At 40.9% G+C, this 27413-nt stretch overlaps 1 protein-coding gene across 2 annotated transcripts in view; it reads left to right on the top strand.

The window, feature by feature from the left end:
- The first annotated feature begins 1985 nt into the window (after positions 1 to 1985).
- Positions 1986 to 27413, top strand: part of LOC135541927 (receptor tyrosine-protein kinase erbB-3-like) — a 32756-nt gene continuing 7328 nt past the window's right edge. The window contains exons 1-23 of one of the 2 annotated variants that reach the window (XM_064968434.1): positions 1986 to 2584; positions 10190 to 10344; positions 12131 to 12317; positions 12804 to 12929; positions 13783 to 13845; positions 13982 to 14100; positions 14242 to 14383; positions 14607 to 14720; positions 14851 to 14968; positions 17321 to 17394; positions 17520 to 17610; positions 20177 to 20394; positions 20530 to 20662; positions 20783 to 20876; positions 21154 to 21308; positions 21384 to 21437; positions 21581 to 21722; positions 21894 to 22013; positions 22183 to 22281; positions 23043 to 23228; positions 24935 to 25084; positions 25358 to 25433; positions 25569 to 25715. In XM_064968434.1, the coding sequence (XP_064824506.1) occupies positions 2506 to 2584; positions 10190 to 10344; positions 12131 to 12317; positions 12804 to 12929; positions 13783 to 13845; positions 13982 to 14100; positions 14242 to 14383; positions 14607 to 14720; positions 14851 to 14968; positions 17321 to 17394; positions 17520 to 17610; positions 20177 to 20394; positions 20530 to 20662; positions 20783 to 20876; positions 21154 to 21308; positions 21384 to 21437; positions 21581 to 21722; positions 21894 to 22013; positions 22183 to 22281; positions 23043 to 23228; positions 24935 to 25084; positions 25358 to 25433; positions 25569 to 25715 (2842 nt within the window). In that variant the 5' untranslated portion in view covers positions 1986 to 2505. Of the gene's footprint in view, positions 2585 to 10189; positions 10345 to 12130; positions 12318 to 12803; positions 12930 to 13782; positions 13846 to 13981; positions 14101 to 14241; positions 14384 to 14606; positions 14721 to 14850; positions 14969 to 17320; positions 17395 to 17519; positions 17611 to 20176; positions 20395 to 20529; positions 20663 to 20782; positions 20877 to 21153; positions 21309 to 21383; positions 21438 to 21580; positions 21723 to 21893; positions 22014 to 22182; positions 22282 to 23042; positions 23229 to 24934; positions 25091 to 25357; positions 25434 to 25568; positions 25716 to 27413 lie in introns of both variants that reach the window. The other variant, XM_064968433.1, reaches the window with a different exon arrangement.

The following is a 27413-nucleotide window of genomic DNA, read 5'->3' as shown; positions in this document are numbered from 1 at the left end:
TGTTTAACTGTCTATCTTTGTTTATTGTATTTGACCCCATACCTCACTGTTAACCAAGATGAAACAAGAGGTCCTTTTTCGAAATTATAAGATCTTTGAGAAGATCTTCCTGGTCGAACCTCTGGCTATAAAGATATATTTACTATTCGTTTTTTAACATTGCATAACAACATTAGGTTTATGGCAATGGCACAAATAAGAACATTTTGGGGTGTTTTGGGGAGGGGGTGGTTTCTACTAAGCTAACATATGGAATTGTTTCAAGATGAGCATACCATGGATCATTTAACTATATGATTTGGAATTTTAGGAACCTTTTATGTATAAAAAAAAGATTTAAAAAAAGATTTGATACAATATTGAATAAAATATTATAGCCCATAGAAACACATTGATTAACACATTCATAAATGGCAAAAAACAGTAAAAATTAGGGAGTGTCTGTCCTATTATCTAGGAGATATAAGAAAGCTCAGGATTTATTTTTTTGGGACACATATTAAACTCCTTATTTTTGTTGGCACAAAACTACCTCCACACTTCTATTAATTTGTATGGGTTATGTTCAGATAACTCCTGAGACACTTGTGGGGGTAGTAGAGCAAAATGGAGAACACTATCATGTTCGTGAGTCTCTTCTTTCCATAGAGTGGTCATTAGTTTGTAGCCCAAAATGTTGGGACATTACAGACGTTTCTGTGAGAAGACAAATTTTTGGGATGTCTCCTGGTCTGACAAACAGCTGTACCTATGCCACTTTCCAGGCAGATGCATTAGGGTGACATTGGCGGATGTGAGACGCAGACCAATTTCTCTAGCTTAAACTAATGGATTTTGATAGGGATTTTTTAAATTATGTTCATTAGATTGACTCATGGGTGCATCAATACACTCTTAAAGATTTCAATTAGTGCCTGTCTGTTCAGTCACTGACAAACACACTCACACAGACTGGAGTTACAGGCAGAGCCAGTTTCAAGAGAGCAGTTGTTAAGCTGGCTCATCCACTCAGTCTCTCTCCCTCAGTGTGTGTGTGTGTGTGTGTGTGTGTGTGTGTGTGTGTGTGTGTGTGTGTGTGTGTGTGTGTGTGTGTGTGTGTGTGTGTGTGTGTTTGTGAACTATTCTGAGTCATTGTTCAATCGACAACCATCCTGATGACATATAGACAGTATATTCATATGCAGGTCCTCTACTAGGATAATCATCAGTTCATCACTGTCTGTCACAGAATACCAACATTTAAATAGTTGGATTCATTTGATGTACTGAGAAAAACAGTGTTTCAGTGACGCACACGAGAGAATGCAAGACTGTTTTCCCCCTCTGTGCACGAGCTTGTAGGGGTTGAGAAGTAAATTTGACCCGTGGACAATGCTGTCATTCTGATAGCGCTGGTCCAGCCCCCTTCAAAGAAAGAGTGACCAGTCCATGCTACCTAGGTACAATTCCGCCATTCATGGAGAACAGCGTGGTTTGTCAGCAATGTAACTCTCAACAAGCAGACATTTATCAATGGTGGATATACATTAGCCCCGCGATAAGCCAGGAATACCTAACGATGTTGAGTCAATTGTGTGTAGTGTTGTTAATCATCATTAATTGGTAGGGCTACAAGAATGTCTACAATTTATTTTTTCAAATACTTTATATATATAATTATGGAAGGATATCCAAAAGACATTACAGAAATCAGAAAGATGATACGAAAATGATTTGTATTTTGCATATTGACATGACCAATACGACTAATATAGGCGAATAAAAAAAAACATGATGAATAGGAAGTTTATTTACTCACAAAGATGGTTCAATAATGATCAATTCGGGACACTTTGATACAAGGTTTTTCGTAGCAGGTTAGGAGACTATTTTCCCAACCTTAACCCCAGTCTCCTAACCTGTTATGTTAATTATCCTTGCCTGGTGCGTAAATTATCCTAACCTGCTACGAATCAGTCACTTCAGTATAGAAGTGGAGTGAAGAGCGTTTCCTTAAACAATTAGTTGCAAGTATTACGTTGTAGACTTGACGCAGACCGTTTTGGAGTAGCCTACAGACGGCGCATTTGTCTCTGGTTGGTTCAATGACGGTCTCTTGTCCAATCAGTGACTACTAATGATTTTGCACATCAGAGAGGTTGAAAGATTGTAAACTCTGTGCCAAACCGATATACACTCGCTCTAGCCTATATTTTTGTCAATAGGCATACGAGTAGGCTTTTTACGTTTAGTTTTTCTGTAAATTAAATGAATGTTTTAATCCATTCGAATCTGCTGAGTAGCCTTCTGCTGCAAAGAGAACGTTCAAGATTGGGGACTCTTAAATCCGGATTTATTTATTTAGCCTGTTCTCTTTGAGATACGGTACATAGCAGGGGATACATGTTTACATTTAATTGATTTATTTGACTAACAATTCATGAGCAGGAGGAAACCGTCGAGGGTAGTCGATATTGTACATCTCTCCCAGCTCGTAATGTTTGATAAATTGTGTCAACTGTCGGAATGAGGGGACTCCGGAAGGTGCTCGCGCTATGCTTCGCGCTACCATGGCTCCAGCTCACCTGCGCTCAAACTCAAGAAGGTAAGTTTCGTGCCTCTATTGGGTTTGCCGTCAAATTGATTAGACTTTCTCTCAAGTCATTTCCTCTTCCCCCGACAATGCCCAAATTTCTGTTTAAAAAAACTATTATGAAAATGAAGAGTCGTTTGGGAATTGGCCCAAAGTGTCTCATTTTGTGGCATACCTCATTTACGCCCCAAGAAAGTTGTCTATTATTTTGTCAATAATCCCAATGTGGTTCGTGTTTTTTTAGGAGGGACCAATCCCACAGTTGTGTACATAAAATAGTCAATATGGCATCACTTGTCCTCACCTAAATCGGTGCTGTGAATCTGACCCTAGAGACAAAACCAGTTCCATATGTGCTGAACCTGTTTGCTGTGCGTTAGTCGACTTAAAGTTAGCCGACATTCGAAACAGTGTGCTTGTATGTGTTTGTGTCAATTGTGTCTGTGTTATCGCTTGCCATGCAAGTTGTTAAGGAAAAGCAGCTCCTCCCTATAAATGTCTAAGAAAACAATGTTTACTTTCTGTTTTTCTGTGTCTTTCTCACTTTGCACCTCACACGTGTTCCTGGAAAATACTTTCAAATCTATGCAGTGTTTCACCTGGTATTCATAGTGGGTCAGGTGTGAGTGTGTATAGCCTCCATGTCAGAGTGAGGTGTTGTGATTCGAATCACAAACAACCACGAACGCTGGCTGAACTTTGCCTCTACTTATGTCATCTGGCTGTAGGTAAATAAGGTGGTGCATTGCAGGAGGAAAACCATGTAAACAACAGGTCAGGGCGCAGGTGATCCCCATCAGGTGACAGTCAATGGAAGATAATAGGCTGAAGTAAATAGACTCATACTGTACATGTCACACAACAGTACAAATATATTTCATGTAGATTCTGAAAAGCATCAAATCAATACTTTATTTCCTCTGCATAGCACACTATCCTTATTTCAATGTATTCTCTAGAGATCTAGAACTCCTCATCAATATCTGGTAAACAATTCATTCATTGCTGGTAAATGTTGCATGGATCCATTTTTTTTAACATGTTAATAAATTGTTTATTACACAATGGACCAGAGTTGAATCTGCATGTTAGAATACTCACACTTTATTTACTGAGGGACAGCTGGTCCTATATGTAACAGGTTGGCTCCAGTCAAATAGAATGAAATATAATTTGATTGATGGACTGGTTGCTTAATTGTCCTATATGTGACCATGAGCACTGGTCAGGTAGTGCTTTGTTGTCTTAGCCATCGGGGATTTGGCACAGAGCTCAAGATTACAAGGCCCTGTGTGCCATAAACTCATATCAGGGTTCAGAGATAACGATAACTGCCATGTCATAAAAATATACCTATCACAACACTTTCTCAGGCATCTCTGATGCTTGGATTTTCCTCAATCTCTTCAAGCTTGTTTTCTATCACCTGGAACTGTGTATGTATGTGTGTGTGTGTCTGTGTGCACGTATGTTTGTGTGTGTGTGTGTGTGCGTGTGAGGGTTGACATTCCTGGCATGACTATTCTAATGCTCAGATGTTTGTGACTGTAGCATATTTATCTGAATCATTTAATTATTGTTACGTGACACAAATGTATTTTTAATGATTGATAATTTAGTGATTTCTGGTAAAGACCTTAATTGAATTATGATGCACACCCTTGTAGAAAATGCATTAGTTTTGGTTAATAAAAAACTATTTACTTGTTCAGGTTTTATAATACAGTTATACATCAGGATATTATTTTTGACGATATATCGCAATATTATTATTATAAATGAAATGGTTCCAATATGTATTTAAAGCTTTGATTTAATTTCCTTCTTTGTAATTGCACAATAACTGCCCACACAAAACAATTTGTGCCTTACAGGTAATCCTCTCAGTGTTTACTGCTTCACAAGAGGGACACCTGTTCTTATTTACGGATATGTCACAAAAAAATGTTGTCGCACCGGTTAGTGAGGCATGTACTCTAGCATGTTATTGTGTAACCCCTGAACTTTTCAATGTGAACCTCTCAGTCAACACTAGTGTTCCCTTCGCAACACAGGTAATTGTACCCCTTACAGTGAATATTTACCATTTTCATCTATCACAAATAATACCCTGCATCACTGATGCAATTTTCACCAGTATGTGGTACATTTTAAGAACTCTTAGTACTAACCTCAAAACAGATCATCAAAAAGGCAGTTCTTTCAAAACTCTAAGTACAACACACAAAATCCTACACACACTTTTTCACCAAACTTAATCATCTAGAAATACATGTTTCACATTGTTCATATTAAGTCATTGCCTTTTTCAATGCAATGCTCATATTACTTTTGAGAACTACATGATTAAAATATATGTCTGTAAAGTATAAGCTTCTCACTGTAATCAGTGCCTGGAATCTGGTTCAGGTTATTAATCTACCTACCAGGGTGTTTACAAATACTACAGAAACAAGATCATCCACATGTATTGATCAGATTTTTGCTAATACTGTAGGACATTGTTCTAAAGCTATTTCCGTACCCATTAGTTGCAGTGATCACAATATAGTGGCTATATCCAGGAAAGACAAAGTTCTGAAAGCTGGGCCTAAAATAGTATTTAAGAGATTATACAAAATATTTTGCTGTGAGTTATGAGGATGATGTTAAAAATCTTTGTTGGTCTGATGTGATTAATAAGGAGCATCTAGACACTGCACTTGATGAATTTATAAAATGTATTCTTCCAATTATTAATAAACATGCACATGTTAAGAAACTGACTGTTAGAACTGTTAAGGCTCCATGGATTGATGAGGAATTTAAAAACTGTATGGTTGAAAAAGATGGGGCAAAAGTAGTGGCTAATAAGTCTGGCTGCACATCTGACTGGCTGAATTACTGCAAACTGAGAAATGATGTGACTAAACTCAACAAAAATAATAATAAACTGTATTATGAAGCCAAGATCGATGATATAAAGAATGATGGAACCATTTGATGTTGCCAATTATTTTAATGATTACTTCATTGGCAAAGTGGGCAAACTTAGGCAGGACTCATGTATTAAAAAACAAATAATGAAAAAAAGCATTGCAAGTTGGATTTTGTAAAGTTAGTGTGGGAGAGGTGGAAAAGTTATTGTTATCGATCAACAATGACAAACCTCCTGGCATTGACAACTGAGACGGAAAGCTACTGAAAATGGTAACTGACTCTATAGCCACTCATTTCTGTCATATTTTTTATCTCAGTCTAGAGGAAAGTGTTTGTCCTCAGGCCTGGAGGGAAGACCAATTCATTCCGCTACCCAAAAGTGGTAAAGCAGCCTTTACTGGTTCTAACAGCAGACCTATCAGCTTGCTGCCAGCTCTGAGCAAACTGTTGGAAAAAATTGTTTGACCAAATACAATGCTATTTCTCTGTTAACAAATTAACAACAGACTTTCAGAATGCTTATAGAGAAGGGCACTCAACATGTACTGCTCTGACACAAATGTCTGATGATTGGTTGAAAGAAATTGATAATAACAAGATTATGGGAGCTGTACTGTTTGATTTCAGTGCAGCCTTTGACATTATTGACCAAAACCTGTTGTTGAGAAAACATGTGTTATGGCTTATAAACATCTGCCATATCTTGGGCTCAGAGCAATCTATCTAATAGAACAGAGAATTTTCTTTAATGGAAGCTTCTCTAATGTCAAACATGTAACATGTGGTGTACCGCAGGGCAGCTCTCTAGGCCCTCTACTCTTTTCTATTTTTCCAATGATTTGCCACTGGCAGTAAACAAAGCATGCGTGTTTATGTATGCTGATGAGTCAACAACATACGCATCAGCAACCACAGCTAATGAAATCACTGAAACCCTTAACAAAAGGTTGCAGTCTGTTTTGGAAGGGGTGGCCTGTAGTAAACTGGTCCTGAACGTCTCTAAAACTAAGAGCATTGTATTTGGTGAAAATCATTCCCTAAGTTCTGTAACTCAGCTGTTGAACAAGTTGAGAATACTAAATTACTTGGTTTTACCGTAGATTGTACCATTACGGGAAAAAGTACAAAAATGTATCCCCTCACTACTGTAAGTGTTTCTGGAGAAGAGCGTCTGCTAATGACTAAAATGTAATTGTTAACTGTCATGGTTAAAACATAGATTCAATGGTTGTAAAGATAGGGAGAGGTCTGTCTGTAATAAAGAGATGCTAGGGTTTTATGACACCACACTCCAAAAAGCAAGTCCTGCAGGCTCTAGTTTTGTTTTATCTTGATTATGGACCAGCCGTGTGGTCGAGTGCTGCAAGAAAAGACGTAGTTAAGCTGCAGCTGCCCCAGAACAGAGCGGCATGCCTTGCTCGTCACTGTATTCAGAGGGCTAATATAAATACTATGCATGCCAGTCTCTCTTGGCTAAGAGTTGAGTAGAGACTGACTGCATCACTTCTTCTTTTTATAAGAAATATTAATATGTTGAAAATTCCAAATTGTTTGCATAGTCAACTTACACACAGCTCTGACACACACATTTACCACACCAGATATGCCACCAGAGGTCATTTCACAGTCCGCAAATCCAGAACAAATTTGAGAAAGTGTACAGTTTTTATTGAGCTATTATTGTATGGAACTCCCTACCATCTCTTATAGCTCAAATGAACAGCAAACCTGGTTTCAAAAAACAGATAAGCAACACCTCACGGCACAACGCCTTTCCCCTATTTGACCTAGATAGTTTATGTGTATGTATTGATATGTAGGCTATGTGTGCCATTTGTAAATTGATGTAGTTCTGTCCTTGAGCTGTTCTTGTTTATTAATGTTCTGTATCATGTCATGTTTCATGTTTTCTGTGGACCAACATTCCAAAATACCAAATACCAAACATAAAAAGTATGATATGTACTCGAATGTACACTATGATGATGACTATTATGTAACAAATCAAAGTTTTTTGGTCGCGTACAAAGATTAGCTGATGTTACAGCATGTGTAGCGAAATGCTTGTTTTTCCAGCTCCTACAGTGCTGTAATACAATATCAATACAATACTCATTATATTTCATAGTAAACTTATATTTTTGGATCAGTGGTTGTGTTGTGAAAGATGTTTACAAACAAAATAAATGCACAATGAAAGGTTTTTAATTTAAGACTGACTGCATTACAAGTTTTTAAAATTCAGCATATACTTGTGGAAATAGTACCAAAGTAATAAAAACATACATCTCAGTGAGGCATGTGTGTGTGAATAGACCTCTAAGGTATGCAGTAATCTCTTGGTGTCCTGAGCCAAGTTTCTGTTTACCTCATCCATCGTTTATATCACTTTATAAAATGTGTTTATCTCCTCCTCCCTCTTTTCTTTCTTGTCTTTCTTTTCTTCCCTTTTCTTTCCACTCCACTTTTTGAGTGTTAAAACATTGGAAACATGAATGAAAATTACAACTAAACCTAATCCAGGACTGAGTAATGTTTCTCGAGTGTTAGGCTACTGGCTATGGCAGTAATGTTTTCAAACGTGTTAGGTTACTATCTATGGCAGTAATGTTTTCTAACGTGTTAGGTTACTATCTATGGAAGTAATGTTTTCAAATGTGTTAGGTTACTATCTATGGCAGTAATGTTTTCAAGCGTGTTAGGTTACTGTGTGTGAGTTTTCTGTGAACTCTTCCACCCCTCTCCATCTCTCTCTGTCTGCCATCTGCAAATACTGAAGTGTCTCAATACCTAGGGAACCCACCCAATCAGCCCATTCAAATTCTTCACTTCTCCAGCAATATTTGAACATGCATGTTGCTCTGCCTGTCTGTGTATTTGTGTGTGTGTTAATATAAATTACTGTGATGGAACATTTTATATGTGTGTTCTATTTCATCTGATGACCTGGTATACATGGATTCTTAATTTCTTTGTGTTCAATTATTGTGCCTGCATACACATTAGTGTTTGTGTGGTGATTATATACTTTCGTGATTGTGTGTGCCTGGGTGTACATGTGCAGGTGCACAGGACTATTTCTCAACAGGCAATTGAACTGGTTGAGTGTCAACAGCTTTAAGCCATCTACTGATAGCAGTGACCCAGCTCAGGCTTCTCCCAGCGCTTAACCTAGGTGGGGTAGAGATAACATGGTTCTCATTGGGAAATGTACACATAAGAACATAATTACAATCTAATGGGTTTCCAATGACCAAATGTGTATACATTGCACAAAGTCCATGGTCCAATTTGAGCTGAACAGAACTCCTACAGTACACTGTGCTTGACTGTAACTTGTACACCTTGGATCTAGTTGTTGGTTCATTATATAATAATTTCTGATCCTTGTTTTTTACATGTTTATTACTCTCATGCAACCTCACAATGCGGGTTGTACATGTATGCAAATGCTGGGTGATAGCAAAAATGTGCAACCCTGTGGGTGTCCAGCACCAGGATAGAAGAGCACTGGTCTAATGTAGCACGCTGCTAAATTAGTGTTCAGGAATGTCCCTTGACCCTCTAACAAGGTAGAGTCAGTGTGCACTGTCTGGCTCTGTGTGTGTTCACATTCCTCCGTACTAGAGTCAGCACCTGTGACCCCCCCCCACATACACCCTCCCTCTTTCTCTAACATCCATTCACAGGGAAATATTGTGATGAGCCATAAGAAACTATCATTTCACTCTGGACCTAAAACTATTTGAACCCCCGTCCTTCGTCTCTCTCTCTCTCTCTCTCTCTCTCTCTCTCTCTCTCTCTCTCTCTCTCTCTTGCTCTCTTTCCTTCACAAACACAATAAAGTGTCTACTATCTCTGCTTTACTGCTTTATGATGTCTGGGCCTGCTCATTGGACTGTTCACACACTATGCTACTCTCTCCAGAATCACCTGCTAGCTTTTACTGATTGTTATTTCCTGTGTGAAGCGAATTAACTAGTACATGTTAACACACTCCTAGCACATGTCTGTGTGACTCCTCACAGTCTCCAGATTTAATGCTGAACATTTATTTCAGATAATTGTGAGAGCACAGGAACACAGCACATAGACAACATGTAAAAAGTGCAAATGAACTTGACAACATGGTCTATTTACAGTACGTCATGTTAGTTAAAGTTCAATGTCCCATCAAACCCAACACAGTATATCTTGTTCTTAGAGACATATCTGTCTGTGAATCTGTGAATAAATAACTTATTGATATATATGGAAAAATATTAATGGAACAGTAACAGCAACTACAATTAAAAAACATGTTATTATCCAGTTAGCTTCTCTTCCTTCCTCTCTCCCTCTCACTTTTTCTCTCTCTCTCTCTCTTTGGACATTGGCTAAGATTTGATTAGCAAAACAGTCTCAGTTGCAATGACATTGAAAGGGAAAAGGACTGGACTCCTACAGTCCACAATTAACAAGGCCTTGTAGGTCTGACCCAGAGACAGTCAGTCACTGTATTATATGTAACACTAGGCTAAAGGGAATGAGAAGTTATTTATTATTCCTAGCACTAACATGTATTAGTCATAGTCAGATTTTGTGACCTGATGTGTTACATCAAAACTACATAAAATGTGTCAGTACAACAACATAGGCTAGAGTTAAAAATTGAAATCATTAAAACTGAAGAACTGTCTTTACCCATCTTTCCCCCAGTGATATGCTCCGGCACCCAAAATGCACTAAGCGTGACAGGAAGTTCACAGACGCAGTACACGCTAATGAAGGAGATGTACAGTGGCTGTGAGATCGTCATGGGTAACCTGGAGATCACCATGATGGAACACTGGAGGGACTTCACCTTTCTTCAGGTGAGGGGACGAACAGGTGGATGAATGGCAACAGGTGTGTATATGTGTGTGTCTTGCACCAGGAGAATGTATCATCTACTCCAGTCAATAGAAGTCTATATATATAGTGCCAACACTAAACACACAATCAGACATGTCAGGCCACACTTCCCTCTGGGGCACAGAGAACAACACAGAGATTTTATCATTGTGTGTCTCTTGTGGATGATGTCACTGTCTCCTGTACACAATGAGTCCTCTTACATTCCCCTGTGAAACCTTTATCACTGTGGCGCGGCCATGGTAACTGATCACACAGCCATGGTAACTTAACACAAAGCCATGAAAACCAGTTAGTTATCCGTAAACAGAGCCATATACTGTATATGCCTCTGCCTGTCATGGCACAGGTATAGGATCTTAATTTGAGCCAGTTTGGTACAACAGGAAAATTATCCTGCAGCAACAGGAAGTGTAAAATATTATGTGGATTATAATTAATGGACATTTTTTTGTAGGAGTTGATACATTCAAAAGCCTTTTTAAACCTCAAATACACGACAAGTTCTCCTGCAACAGGGTGATCAAATTAAGATCCGTACATCCAGTACATCTGTACTGTAGTTACCTAATGTTACAGCTGTCATGGTAACAATTGATGAGTGAGAGAGTAAGAGGGCTGTTGTGATGTTTTAGTCAAAGTTGTTGAATTTTAGAATTAAGATGTCAGGCAACCATACAGTACATGATCCGCTACATCAGGTATTGCCAAACTGGGGCACGGGTACGCAATGCCGTCGGAGATACACCAAATAAAAATGTGATTCATATTTAAAAAAAAATATGTATATAAAAATACATATATAATTCTTCACATTTTCAAACAGTACATTTATATTTTCCAATGGGGCTATACATTTGGCTGAGGTTTTTTTCTCGCCTGAGTAGCCTCGTTTCACTACCAAAAATAAAATTAAACCATCTAGTGTTCAGTGAAATAACAACACAATGTCAAATACAGGTAGCCTAGTCAAATAATTAACATCCAATCACATCAACCGTTACTTTCTCGCGTGAAACCTTCACTCTTGCGCAGACATTTGGAAACAAAACATGACAATTTAAAAAATAAGCCACGTGAGTTTTTTGAGCGAGAATAAAGACTTTTGAGTAGTAAGACATGTATAAAAGCAACAGATACCATTAATAAGAAGGGGCTAGAAGTGTCTTATATAGTGAGCTACCAAGTCCCTAGGACAGGCAAGCCCCATACTAATGTGGAGGACTTCATTTTTCTTGTTGCCGCAGATATGGCTGGGACAATGCTGGGGGAAAAGGCCAAAAAACTATACAGACAATGACATCAAACAACACTGTTTCACGACGCATCAGTGACATGGCAGGAGATGTTTTGAAACAATTACTGCTTTGCATACAAGCCAGTAAATTAAATGCTTTACAGCTGGATGATTCAACAGATGTGGTGGTCCTGGCACAGCTCCTGGTATATGTCTGTTATGTTTATGGGGGGTCAATTAAGGAATTATACCCTTATGAAGACAGCTTCTCTGTCGAAACGTTGATTATTACGTTATTACCAGTTCTAACACACCTGATTGAGCAAATCAAGATCTTGATGTGTAGTTGATTCAATTGAATCAGGTGGCAAATGCCTGCTCACACTGCAGCTCTCCAAGATCAACAATGAGGAACATATCCGTATCCTGTTTCCATCTACAGTAACACCTTTTTCTTTCCGCTTTCTCTTTTCCTCTTTCCTTCTTCCCTGACCTCTTCTCCCCTGTAGTCTATAAGAGAAGTGACGGGCTACATCCTAATTGCCATTAACCAGTTCAGCCGGCTGCCACTGGACCAGCTCCGTGTCATAAGAGGCACCACTCTGTACGAGGATCGCTTTGCTCTGGCTGTCCTCGTCAACTACCAAAAGGACGGCCAACACGGACTGAAGGAGCTGGGCCTCACACACCTCACAGGTACACACGCACACACACACCCACACACACACACACACACACACACACACACACACACACACACACACACACACACACACACACACACACACACACACACACACACACACACACACACACACACACACACACACACACACACAAACATTTTTTTTATTGTGATGAAGATAAGTCTTTAAGTGATACACATCATCATCATGAACAGCAACATGGTTATCATGGTCCACATGCCAACTACCATACGAACTTCAGTAGCAGGATTGGGGTCAATTCCAGTCAATCCAGGAAGTACAATGAAATTCAAATTTCAATTCCCAACTGTAGCATGAGAGATGAGAGGAGGCACTGCGGAGAGAGAAATACAAATTTGTGCCCGTTTTGATTTGGTTACTCACCAATGTGTTCTGGCCTGTTAAACTAATTGTTCGTCTTCCTTTGTGTGTGCGTGTGTATGTGTGTGTGTGTGTGTGTGTGTGTGTTCCAAAGAGATACTGGAGGGAGGGGTGCAGATAATTCAGAATAAGTTCCTGAGCTATACCCCTCAGGTGAACTGGTTGGACATAGTGAAGGATGGAGACTCTGAAGTCATCATCAACGAGAACGGGCCTGAACGTGAGTATAGCAGGAGGTAGATGTATTCACAGAAATGACATGTATTCAGATTAGTGCTAGGACTGCTACTATATACACTACTGTTCAAAAGTTTGGGATCACTTAAAAATGTCCTTGTTTTTGAAAGAAAATCACATTTTTTGTCCATTAAAATAACTTAAAATTTATCAGAATTACAGTGTAGTCATTGTTAATGTTGTAAATGACTATTGTTGCTGGAAATGGCAGATTTTTTAATGGAATATCTATATAGGCATACAGAGGCCCATTATCAGCAACCATCACTCCTGTGTTCCAATGGCACATTGTGTTAGCTAATCCAAGTTTATAATTTTAAAAGACTAATTGATCGTTAGAAAACCCTTTTTCAATTATGTTAGCACAGCTGAAAACTGTTGTTCTGATTAAATATCTGTAGCATCAGCATTTGTGGGTTCGATTACAGGCTCAAAATGTCCAGAAACAATGAACTTTCTTCTGAAACTCGTCAGTCTATTCTTGTTCTGAGAAATGAAGGCTATTCCATGCAAGAAATTGCCAAGAAACTGAAGATCTGGTACAACGCTGTGTACTACTCACTTCACAGAACAGCGCAAACTGACTCTAACCAGAATAGAAAGAGGAGTTGGAGACCCCGGTGCACAACTGAGCAAGAGGACTAGTACATCAGTGTCTAGGTTGAGAAACAGACACCTCAGAAGTCCTCAACTGGCAGCTTCATTAAATAGTACCCTTAAAACACCAGTCTCAATGTCAACAATGAAGAAGGGATTCCAGGATGCTGGCCGTCTTCTTCTATGTTTTTGTGTGATGTAGTTTCTACATTTTCTAACATTTCTGACATGTTTTTCAGAGCCATGTGATGAGGCATGCGGCGGTCCATGTTGGGGGCCCAGGAATGACACCTGCCAGAGCTGTGAGTCACTTTTGACCCCTGGCTCTCATTTTCTGACAACACTAGATAGCTTCGCTCTGATGTAATGTCCTTACAACCCAGCTCAAGCAGTTTGATTGGCTCCAAGTATCTCTCTCTCTGCCCCCCCTCCCCTCAGTGACGAAGACAGTGTGTGCCCCTCAGTGTAATGGCCGCTGCTTTGGGAGGAGTCCTAGTGAATGCTGTCATATGGAGTGTGCAGGAGGTTGCACCGGACCCCTGGACACCGACTGCTTTGTGAGTTTGCTATACACACAAACACACCGCAAAGAAGTCTTAAAAGTAGCTCTGATAGTCATTGCATAGAAATTAATGGGTTAAAACTATACTACTAAGCAATGCATACAGTATCATATAACTGTTTTTTTCTCTATCCAGGCCTGCCGTAACTTCAACAACTCAGGCTCCTGTGTGCCCCAGTGTCCCCAGACCCTCATCTACAACAAGCACACCTTCAAACTGGAGCCCAACCCCAGCGCCAAGTACCAGTACAGTTCCATCTGTGTGGCCCAGTGCCCCAGTGAGTCCACACACAGCATGCTCACCCCACTTCCCCTCACCAGTCAACTTCTGGCCATAACCATGACCATCATGTCTCACTCATTGTTCTCATTCAATCTATCAATTTTCTAGCATGGTCCAATCTTCCTGTGGATTTCCTTGTGGATTGTAAGGATTTGGTTTTCTCCCTTTACCTGTCCCTCTGCCCCACTCTTTCTCTCTCACATTACATTCCTCCTCAGCTAATTTTGTGGTGGACGGGAGCTCGTGTGTGAGCAGCTGCCCTTCTTATAAGACGGAGATGGAAAAGAAAGGAGTGAAGAGGTGTGAGCCCTGTGGAGGCCTCTGTCCCAAAGGTACCCGGCTGTCCAGTGCCCACACATACACCCTTCAACTATCATTGCTTTATAGAGAGTCTTCTACTCCAGCAACCTGTCATTTTTCTCTTCTCCTTTCTTCTCCCCTCTCCTCTCCTCAAATCTCTAGCTTGTCAAGGAACAGGCACAGCCTCCAGGCAGACAGTGGACTCTCAGAACATTGACAGTTTCATCAACTGCACCAAGATCCAGGGTAGCCTTCACTTCCTGGTCACCGGGATTAAAGGGTGAGTGACAGCAGCAATATTCTATCAAAATGGCATGGCATGGGGTAGTCTAGCTGCCTCTGGAGAACATGTATGATGTATTGCTACCAGCTTAGGTTCCAATCTGGCCCAATGTTTTTACAGCACTCTCTCTCCTACCTTTCAGCTCTAGCTCTTTTTATCCAATAAACATACAAAATACTTAACTTTTTACTGGTACTGTATATATTTAAGTACCAGTAAATCTACTCATTCAAGGGTTTTTATTTATTTTTGATATTTTCTACAATGTAGAATAGTAGTGAAGACATCAAAACTATGAAATAACATATATGGAATCATGTAGTAACCAAAAAAGTGTTAAATCAAAATATGTTATTTAAGATTCTTCAAAGTTGCCACCCTTTGCCTTGATGACAGCTTTGCACACTCTTGGCATTCTCTCAACCAACTTCATGAGGTAGTCACCTGGAATGCATTTCAATTAATAGGTGTGCCTTGTTAAAAGTTAATTTGTGGAATTTCTTTCCTTCTTCATGCGTTTGAGGCAATCAAATCAAATCCAATTGTATGTGTCACATGCACCGAATACAACAGGTGTGGACCACACAGTGAAATGCTTACTTACAAGCCCTTAACCAGCAAAGCAGTTTTAAGAAAATTCCCGAATAATATCAAATAATTAGGATATACGTGCTTTCAGTTCATCCCAAGGATTTTCCATCGATTGAACGTTGGCTAGCAGTACAGATAGCAAAGGCAGATTAGTATGATCCTCACAAGGCACCCCAATCTCTTTCCACAAAATCTCAGTTTCTAACTCCAGCGAATGACAGGGATGAGGGCGTTTGGAGTATATCCTTCCCATCCGACTCATTAAATTCTTCGTCCAATTCGAGGTGAGTAATCGCTGTTCTGATGTCCAGAAACTATTTTCTGTCATAAGAGAAGGTAAGGTGGCAGCAACATTATGTATGTACAAAATAATTCACAAACAACACGGGAACAAAAATAATAATTGCACGGTTGGTTAAGAGCCAATAAAAGGGCAGCCATCCCCTCCGGCGCAATCAGTGGCGTTGTGACAAGGTAGGGGTGATATACAGAAGATAGCCCTATTTGGTAAAAGACCAAGTCCATGTTTTGGCAAGAACAACTCAAATAAGCAAAGAAAAATTACAGTGCATCATTACTTTAAGACATGAAGGTCCAGTCAATCCAGAAAATGTCAAGAACTTTTAAAGTTTCTTTAAGTGCAGTTGCAAAAACCATCAAGCGCTATGATGAAACTGGCTCTCATGAGAACCCCCACAGGAAAGGAATACCCAGAGTTACTTATGCTGCAGAGGATAAGTTCATTAGAGTTACCAGCCTCAGAAATTGCAGCCCAAATAAATGCTTCACTGAGTTCAAGTAACAGATACATCTCAGCATCAACTGTTCAAAGGAGACTGCGAGAATCAGGCCTTCATGGTCAAATTGCTGCAAAGAAACCACTACTAAAGGACACCAATAATAGGAAGAGACTTGTTTGGTCAAAGAAACACGAGCAATGGACATTAGGTGGGTGAAAATCTGAGAGACTGAGTTCAAATTTGAGATTTTTGGTTCCAACCACCGGGTCTTTGAGAGATGCAGAGTAGCTGAATGGATGATATCCGCATGTATGGTTCTTACCGTGAAGCATGGATGACGCTGTGTAGGTGCTTTGCTTGGCTGGTGACACTGTCAGTGAATTCAAGGCACACTTAACCAGCGTGGCTACCACAGCATTCTGCAGCGATATGCCATCCCATGCCATCCCGTTTGCGCTTAGTGGGACGATCATTTGTTTTTCATCAGGACAATGACCCAACACACCTCCAGGCTGTGTCAGGTCTATTTGACCAAGAAGGAGAGTGATGGAGTGCTGCATCAGATGATCTGGCCTCCACAATCACCCAATTGAGATGGTTTGGGATGAGTTTGACCGCAGAGTGAAGGGTTAAGCAGCCAACAAGTGCTCAGCATATGTGGGAATACCTTCAAGACAGTTGGAAAAACATTCCAGGTGAAGCTGGTTGAGAGAATTCCAAGAGTGTGCAAAGCTATCATTAAGGTAAAAAGTTGCAACTTTGAAAAAATCTCAAATATTAAATATATTTTCATTTGTTTTAACACTTTTTTGGTTTCTACATGATTCCATGTGTTATCTCATAGTTTTGATTCTACAATGTAGAAAGTAGTAAAAATAAAGAAAAACCTTGGAATGAGTAGGTGTGTCCAAACTTTTGACTGCTGCTGTATACATATTCAAGATGGCACAGTAATGTAAACTTGATGTGTTCACCTTTCAATGGACCTCACTATTTATGTTGGATGATCTATACACAGTGATCCCTACAACAACATCACAGCTTTGGACCCAGAGAAACTGAAGATCTTCAGAACTGTAAGAGAGATCACAGGTGTGTGCTCGTGTGTGTGTTGAAGTTTCAAATGCATGTGTCTGTTTAGTGGCAGCAGTGTGAGTGATATGATGTATTCGTGTTTGGAAGGTGTTCTGTGTTTTAACACCTTCTGCGGTTGCCAGACGTTCTGAGTATCCAGTCTTGGCCTGAAAATCTGACTGACCTGTCGGTGTTCTCCAACTTGGGAACCATACAAGGAAGAACCCTCTACAGGTGACCATCTATCTCTGTCTTTCTCACTCTCTGACATTAGACTTGTGTCTTTGTCTCTCTGCACTTAAGAAATATCACTTTCTACAGTATGTATCCACTGAACCCATTTCCATCTCCATCTGTGCTTAACTGCATTGTAGACATGCATGCATAGACTGCCCTGTTGTGTCCTGTGTGTCTTGTCACCACTTTATCTCTCATCCCCTTTCACCCCATTTCTCATCCCCTGCTCTGCTCCCCTAGCTCTCGGTCTCTTCTCTCTTTCTCTCTCGCTCTCTCTATTCCTCTCTCGCTCTCATTTGTTCCTTCAGCGGCGGGCACTCTAAAAAGTCCAGTAGTGTGTGACAGTTGTTTTACTAATCTGACTACTAATCTTCCTGATACTGTGTGAACTGAAAAAACAGCGTCATACTCAGGCAATGCTAAACAAAACAAAAATACCCTGAAGTGGTTACGAGTGGTCTTGAACTGTATGAGAAGTGTCTCAGCTGGTGATGAGTGGGGGATTTTAGTGTAGTTGAGGTATAATCCTGATGATTGTATTTTGAACTTGATCATAATTTATGACCACCAGTGGAGGTCAGTGCTGTTTAAAATGGAGGACGATTTTCTTTTCATGAGCATGGCCTTATTTCTTTTACAGCATATTGGATGACTCTCATTCATATTCCGTTCACCCAGTTCAATGTAACAGGTTATAGCTGTAGGCTACTACATGTGTAGGCTACTACTACTCTAATTTTCCATATACCCATCATGAGGTTGCTACAACCTTGAGGTGAAAATTTGAGGTGACAGAGTGATATTCAATACCGCCTTGCACGCTTTTGCCTGCATCTAGCTGATATAGGCTGTGATCATTAGTCCAACAGTTGCAAACAAGAGTTTTATTGGACAAATTCAGGTGTGTTTATCCCCGTTTTGTTGTGTTCGCTTACATTTAAGGAACGTTTTCAACAGAATCGACAGAATGATTACACCCCTGATCACACGTAACAGAGTTCACTCTCATAACAGCCACGTTGTATTCCTGCTCTTCCCTACGCTTGTGGACTTCAATGCACAACAAATCAGCTGTATGCGACCAGGCGAAAAAAACTTTCCAAGCCAAACCTCTACAAACAGCCTACATCGTTGTCACCATAAGCTAAAGTAACGTCATAGTCAGCATAGCTAAAATAACTAACGTGTTAGTAAACCCGATAAAATCATACAGTAAAGTTAGTGTACAGTCAGTAAGCAGTTACACCGGCAGGCCCTGGTGGTAATAAATTACTAATACCAAAAGCTTAACTTGTGTAACGATCGTCGTATGAAGGGGTGGACCAAAACACAGAGTGGTAAGTGTTCATGATAAATGTAATACTCAAAACACTCTAACAAAATAACAAAGCGGGGAAAACCAAAACAGTCCTGTCAGGTGCAGACACTAAACAGAAAACAACTACCCACGAAACCCAAATGAAAAAGGACAACTTTTATATGATCCCCAATCAGAGACAATGATGGACAGCTGCCAACATAGAAATAAAGAAACTAGATTGCCCACCCTAGTCACAGTGACATCTTGACTTGGAAGAGTTCCAGTGTTGTGTTGGAAAGTCATAGCCAGCTAGCTAACATAGCATCCCTCTGTTTGAGCAGGGTGTTTCAGTAGGCTAAACTAGCTAGCTAAGTAAGGGAAAGTGAAAAAAATGACTCTCTATTTCGCTCTTGCTTCTCCTTCATTTTGAAAGAAAATAATTTGTTCAAAACTGTTCAACTATTGTCTTTCTGTTTCTCCTCACCACATTTTATACACTGCAGTGCTAGCTAGCTGTAGTTTATTCTTTCAGTACTAGATTAATTCTCTGATCCTTTGATTGGGTGGGCAACATGTCAGTTCATGCTGCAAGAGCTCTGATAGGTTTGAGGACGTCTTTCCGGAAGTTGTCCTAATTACTGTGTAAGTCTGGAAGGGGGAGAGAACCATGAGCCTCCTAGGTTTTGTTTTGAAGTCAATGTACCCAGAGGAGGACGGAAGCTAGCTGTCCTCCGGCAACACCATGGTGCTACCCTACAGAGTGCTATTGAGGCTACTGTTGGCCTTCTTTTCAAAATAGTGTGTTTTAATCAGTTATTTGGTGATATGTCATTGTATTTACTATAGTTTTATCTAAATAACTTTTTAAATGTTTTACATTTCAAATGTTTATGAAATTCACTGAGGAGGCTGGTCCTCCCCTTCCTCCTGTGAGCAGTCTCCACTGATGACCACATTGGCTATTAGGAGTCTCTACCACAATAGCATATGAATTCTATACATAATAACACACACATTTTCTGTCTACATGTAGACAATTAATTCATGTTTGGGAGCAGCAATGCCTTATCTGGGATTCATTTACTTCTCTTTCCTGACTTGATTGATGTTCCCAGCACCAATATACATTTGTACATATTTTTTTCTGAAATATCCTCCATTCCCTCCACCTTAATGGTTCTCTCTCTCTTCCTGTCATCACCCTATCCCTCTACCTTGTTTCTCTTCCTCCTCCTGTGTTCTTCCCTCCTCCCTCTTCTCCAGGGGCTATGCCCTGCTGGTGATGCGTATCCCGTCACTGACCTACCTGGGGCTGCGCTCACTGCAGAGTATCAATGACGGCGGTGTCTACATCACAGGAAACAGGAAGCTATGCTACCACCACACCGTCAACTGGACACGCCTCTTCAGTAGTAGCTCCCGCCCACAGCGCCACCAGAAGAACATCGACGTCAAGGACAACCGACCCAGGAGCCAATGTGGTGAGACGAGGGATAGAGGAGAGAGATTGGGTGACATCTTCAAAATCATTAAGAATTTTTTTTTTGCGGGTAGACTAGTGATTTACTAATAGTTTTTTGCATATTTTTTTTTTTTGTGTGTGTGTGTGTGTGTAGTTGCGGAGGGGCACATGTGTGACCCTCTGTGTTCGTCGGAGGGGTGTTGGGGTCCTGGGCCAGACCAGTGTCTATCCTGTAAGAACTACAGCCGGGGGGGAACCTGTGTCAATCAGTGCAGATTTCTCACTGGGTCAGTACTCATTAAAAAACTGCGTCTTTATTATAATGTAGATTTGTCAGTATGTCTCAATGTGTGTACGTGACTATGTGTTTAACCTATTTTTCAATCTCAATCTCTGCTTTTCTCCAGGAAGGGGCGTGAGTTTACAAGTCCGAAGGGAGAGTGTATGCCCTGTCACTCGGAGTGTGAGGTCCAGGAGGGACAGCCCACCTGCATAGGACTGGTATGCTCACCTCTAACATCTGCCCATAGACCTCTCTCAAAGCATCTTAAAAAGACAGTTCTATGAGTTTAGATTGATTAGTTGAAAAGTGTCTCTCAAAGTTTTCAGGACTATCTCAAATGTAGTGCTTCACTGCCACCTTGTGGATAATATTTTGAACCACAATTACATGGATATTGTCAACTGTCTCCATCTCTCTATCCCCCTCTACCGCCCTCTCCGCCTCGCTCGCTTGCTTTCTTTCTTTCTCCCTCTCACTCTCACTTTCTCTCTGCAGGGAGCTAATGAGTGTGTGGTGTGTGCCAGTCTGAGGGACGGTCCTCACTGTGTTTCCTCATGCCCTGAAGGAGTGATGGGGGAGAAGGGTCTCATCTTTAAATACCCCAACCAGCAGAGATGCTGTGAGCCCTGCCACCTCAACTGCACCCAGGGGTGAGAGACGAGTTAGAATGGTGGAGTGTGTGCGTGTGCGTGTGTGTTAAATATCTCTCTGCTCGGTGTTTTCAGTTGCTCAGGCCCAGGAATTGGGGACTGTTTGGACTCCACCAGATTAACTGATGGGTGAGTGTAGTTTCTATATTTTTTTCTACCTGTGACTGACAATCTGATTTCTCCTCACTGTAAGTTTTGTTTAGTCTAGAATGTAGCATTATTCATTATTGTATATCAGGTGCTGATTGGCTGATACATGTGTCTCTTTCCAGCCAATCCATTACAGGAATTGTTTTGGGAGTTTTGGCAGCAGTGATAGTGGGCTTCTCCATCTTTGTGATGAGTGTTCTGTACCGCCGAGGTCTTGCCATCCGGCGCAAGAGAGCCATGAGGCGATACCTGGAGAGTGGAGAGGTGGGAAGGGAGTGGTGTGGTGTGTGTGTGTGTGTGTGTGTGTGTGTGTGTGTGTGTGTGAGAGAGTAAGAGAAAGAGAGATAATTAAGATATCTTAATAAGAGTATATGTAGTCTATTGTCTTGATATGTGTCGATATTAATTGTGTGCATGACGTGCATGTCTCTGTAGAGTTTTGAGCCTTTGGACCCTGGTGAGAAAGTGGTCAAAGTTCATGCCAGGATCCTGAAGGTCACTGAACTCCGTAAGATCAAGCTACTGGGCAACGGTGTGTTCGGCTCCGTCCACAAGGTGTTTACATCATCAACCGTCGCCCTCTTAAAGCCCCTATTATCATCATCACCCTGCACCTCTCCGATTTTCCCGTAGGCCCTACATGTATTGTGCTACTTACCTTACTTGTCTTCATTTCATTGTGAGGCAACCCCTCTCCCCCTCTCTTTTTCTCCATATTTCTCAGGGAATTTGGATTCCTGAGGGAGACTCAGTGAAGATCCCCGTGGCCATAAAGACTATTCATGATCGAATGGGGCAAAATACCTTCCATGAGATCACAGAGGTAAGAAAACACTTTCACACACCCACTCTCAAGAACCCCTGCCCCTTAAAGCATACTGACCTGATACCCACTTATCTTGACTCTTGCTGCACCCCACCGCCATAAATCACTGTTGCAGTTGTTAATATGTATGTTATTACCACCCCATAGCCTTTCCTCTGCTTCCATCCCAATGGACATTTATTTATTCATCACAGCGACAGTTGTTATGATGTACAGTACCAGTCAAAAGATTGGACACACCTACTCATTCCACAAATTAACATTTAACTAGGCACACCTGTTAATTGAAATGCATTCCAGGTGACTACCTCATGAAGCTGGTTGAGAGAATTCCAAGAGTATGCAAAGCTGTCATCAAGGGTGGCTACTTTGAAGAATATAAAATATATTTAGATTTTTTTTAAACACATTTTTGGTTACTACATGATTCCATGTGTTATTTCCTAGTTTTGATGTATTCACTATTATTCTACAATGTATAAAATAATACAAATAAAGAAAAACCCTTGAATGAGTAGGTGTGTCCAAACCTTTGACTTGTACTGTATATAGTGCTATTTATATTGATATTGTTTTTTATTACCATTTCATTATTTTATTTCACTTAGTTCTGCATGTTGGAGCTCAAGGCCTAGGATTTTCACTTTACCCTGCAATCACACCTGTAACCATGTACATGTAACTATTAAACACTGAATCTCTGGGGGAAAAGAAACTGTTATTAATGCTGTTAGATTTCTTTCTGATAACCCCTGCAGCACATGATGGTGATGGGTAGCTTGGACCACCAGTACATCGTCAGGCTCTTAGGTGTCTGTCCAGGTGCTAGTCTCCAGCTGGTCACCCAGCTAAGCAATCAGGGGTCCTTACTGGAGCACATCAGGCACCACAGGGACAGCCTGGACCCACAGAGGCTGCTCAACTGGTGTGTGCAGATTGCCAAGGTGAGATACTGTGTGTGTGTGTGTGTGTGTGTGTGTGTGTGTGTGGTTGAGTGGGTGAGTGATTATGTACAGTGCCATCAGAAAGTATTCACACCACTTTACTTTTTCCATATTTTGTTGTGTTACAACTTGAATTTACAAATTAATTAATAGTGAAAAGCTGATATGTCTTGGGTAAATAAGTATTCAACCTCTTTGTTATGGCAAGCATAAAAACATACAGGAGTAAAAATTTGCTTAAGTCACATAATAAGTTGCATGGACTCACACTGTGTGCAATCATAGTGGTTAACATGATTTTTTAATGACTACCTCATCTCTGTACGCCACACATACAATTATCTCTAAGTTCCCTCAGTCGAGGTACATTTCAAGCACAGATTCAACCACAAAGAACATGGAGGTTTTTCAATGCCTCGCAAAGAAGGGCAACAAATTTTTTTTAAATTAATTACGCTTTAGATGGTGTATCAATACACTCAGTCACTACAAAAATTCAGGCGTCCTTCATAACTCAGTTGCAGGAGAGGAAAGAAACGGCTCTGGGATTTCACTATGAGGCCAATGGTGATTTTAAAACAGTTACAGAGTTAAATGGCTGTGATAATATTTTTACATTTTTTTAAATTGAACCTTTATTTAGCTAGGCAAGTCAGTTAAGAACAAATTCTTATTTACAATGACGGCCTATACCGGCCAAACCCGGACGACGCTGGGCCAATTGTGCGCTGCCCTTTGGGACTACCAGTCACGCCAGTGGCTAAGGAAGGATCAATAACATTGTAGTTACTCCACAATACTAACCTAAATGACAGAGTGAAAAGAAGGAAGCTTGTATAGAATAAAAAATATTCCAAAACATGCATCCTGTTTGCAATAAGGCACTAAAGTAATACTGCAAAGAAATGAACTTTTTGTCCTGAATACAAAGCGTTATGTTTCGGGAAAATCCAACACATAATCACTGAGTACTACTCTTCATATTTTCAAGCATGGTGGTGGCTGCATCATGTTATGGGTATTTTTCAGAGGAATAATGTATGTTAGTATTACGTGATTGTTGTATTTATTTTTTTGATGGACGAGGGAGGACTAAGGAGTTATTTAGGATAAAATGAAACAGAATAGAGCTAAGCACAGGAAAAATACTAGAGTAAATCCTGGTTCAGTCTGCTTTACAGCAGACATTGGGTGATAAATTCACATTTCAGCAGGACAATAACCTGAAACACAAGGTCAAATATATACTGCTTACCAAGACAACATTGAATGTTCCTGAGTGGCCTAGTTACAGTTACTTAAATCAGATTGAAAACCTATGGCAAGACTTGAAAATGTCTGTCTAGCAATGATCAACTACCAACTTGACAGAGCTTGAAGAATTTACTTATTGCAAATATTGTACAATCCAGGTATTGAAAGCTCTTGGTCTTATCCAGAAACACTCACAACTGTAACCGCTGCCATAGGTAATTCTAATCATTGAATTTTTCTTCCACTTTGACATTACAGAGGATTGTGTGTCGAACGTTGTCAAAAGAAAGGACAATTAAATACATTTTAATCCCACTTTGTAACTTAACAACATTTGTAAAATGTCAAGTGTGTGAATACTTTCTGAAGGCACTGTATATGACAGAAGTGTATGTGATAAAGGTGTGTGTGTGATTGTGTATGTGACCAAGGTGTGTGCTCTCCCCTGTCAGGGTATGTACTATCTGCAGGAACACATGATGGTCCACAGAAACCTGGCAGCCCGTAACGTTCTCCTGAAGAGTGACTACATGGTCCAGATCTCTGACTACGGCATCACAGACCTGCTCTACCCCGATGACAAAAAGTACTTCTACAATGAGGTGAAAGTGTGTTGACGTCCTCGTTAGGTCACATGGAAAAACTAGACATGGATAATGTCTCAGCCTATTATTTATCTTTTGCTCAAAATTGGCTAGAAGCATCTGCTGTCATGTCTTAAGTGAGATGTTGACTAGATAAATGCCCTGTTTCTATACGTGTTTTGTATTGCTGCCATGAACACTAACTAATATGTTTTTTTCCAATGGCCTCAGGCTTTGAACTCGATGTAATTCATGGTGACATAGTTCCCTGTCTTGTCTCTCTCACCACAGACGGCCATTAAATGGATGGCTCTGGAGAGCATCTTGTTCCGCAGATACACACATCAAAGTGATGTCTGGAGCTATGGTGAGTCACTGTTTGTGTGTGGGTTTCATGTGCTTTTATAGACTTTTATATCAACGGTAAGTAAGTTCAAAGTACTTGTGTGTATGTTGAATTACCATAATTTTACAGTGTCTATTATATTTCTCTGTCTTGCAGGAGTGACAGTGTGGGAGATGATGTCATATGGGGCGGAGCCCTACACGGCGATGCGTCCACAAGAAGTGCCAGACCTTCTGGAGAAGGGCGAGCGTCTTTCCCAGCCACCCATCTGCACAATAGATGTCTACATGGTCATGGTCAAGTGTGAGTGACCACCCTCTCTCCTTCACCCTCAATACCAATATACCTAGTTATCCCTCTAGCCACTCTGCCGAAGAAACAGTGGTAACTCCCGGGTGGTGTTATCTACTGTGAGCAAGCTCCTCCAACCTGTGAACAATTTTTCTACCTCAGCCTCCCCAGAAAGGTGCAATCAATACCTGTGCTTCTTCCAAAGCAAAATTTAAAACATGAATAACACCATCCTGCCCTCTCCAGCACCAGTAGTTGAGCTACTGAGTCCTACCCTCCCTGAGACAAGATTCTCCACCTTCACCACAGTCACTACAGCTGATATAGTCAAGCTGGTTAGGACAATGAAGCCAACCACTTGCTCACTTGACCCTATTACCACCTCCCTTGTGACGACCTGCTTACCTGCTCTGGAGTCTTTCTTCACTGAAATTATAAACAAGTTTATTATCACTGGATGTGTCCCTCAGCTCAAACTGGCCGCAGTCACACCAGTACTTAAAAAGCTTGGATCTGACCCTGACAACCTACAGAACTACAAGCCTATTTCCAACCTGCCCTTCCTGAGTAAGTTGTTTCTGGCCCACTCCAAAACCATCTGGCCACTCATAACCTACTTGAGCCTTCCAGTTGGGTTTTAGAGCTAGACACAACACTGAGACTGCCATGATAATGGTCACTAATGACCTCATCATGAATGCTGACTCTGGGGCTGCCAGCATCCTCATACTGCTGGACCTCGGTGCAGCACTCAGCATGGTCAGTCACACCATCCTGCTAAACTGCATGGGGAAGCCCCTTGGCCTGTCAGACACTGTCCTGAACTTGTTCAGGTCCTATCTCACTGATCGCTACAAGTTTGTAGCCATTGGTCCTAGTAGGTCACACACAATGGTAGTCCGATAGGGCGGTGCCTCAAGTGCTCGTGCTACTTAAGTTTATTTAATTTTTATGTATTTTTGGGCGGGAGGGGGGGGGGTTGAGGTGAGGAGGACGATTATTTAAGATACTGTTTAAAGAGGTAGGGTTTCAGATGTTTTTGGAAGATGGGCAGGGACTCTGTTGTCCTAGCTTCAGGGGAAGCTGGTTCCACCATTGGGGTGCCAGGACAGAGAGGAGCTTGGAGCCGGAGCTTCCCAAGAGACCTGAGGTGGCATAATGGAGTGCTCAGGTTGGGGTGTAGGGTTTGAGCATATCCTCTAGATACGAAGGGGCAGTTCCTCTTGCTATTCCGTAGGCAAGTACCATGGTCTTGTAGTGGATGTGAGCTTCAACTGCAAGCCAGTGGAGTGTGTGTAGGAGTGGGGTGATATGCGAGAACTTGGGAAGGTTGAAGACCAGGGCCTATAACCGAGTTCTGGGGGACACCTTTAGAGAGACTACGTGGTGCAGACACAGATCCTCTCCACGTCACCTTGTAGGGTAGTTCTGTGTGAGTGAGATCAGTGGACTCAATAGGCTGAGTGAATGATTAGTTGACCTTTTTCTCAGTGTTTTTTCTCAGTGGTTGACAAAGTCGTCTGCAGAGAGATAGGAGGGAGGGGGAGGGGTAGTGGATTAAGCAGGAAGAAGAAGGTGGAAAAGAGTTTCCTAGGGTTAGAGGCAGAATCTTGAAATGTAGAGTGGCAGAAAGTGGCTTCAGCAGCAAATACAGAGGAAGAGAAGGTAGAGAGGAGGGATTGAAAGGATTAGTTTAGCTTCCTCCATTTT

The sequence above is a fragment of the Oncorhynchus masou genome, chromosome 6 (genome assembly GCF_036934945.1).
Source record: "Oncorhynchus masou masou isolate Uvic2021 chromosome 6, UVic_Omas_1.1, whole genome shotgun sequence".
Lineage (NCBI taxonomy): Eukaryota > Metazoa > Chordata > Actinopteri > Salmoniformes > Salmonidae > Oncorhynchus > Oncorhynchus masou.
The sequence above is the reverse complement of the archived record's forward strand: the minus strand, read 5'-3'. Positions and strand labels throughout refer to the sequence as shown.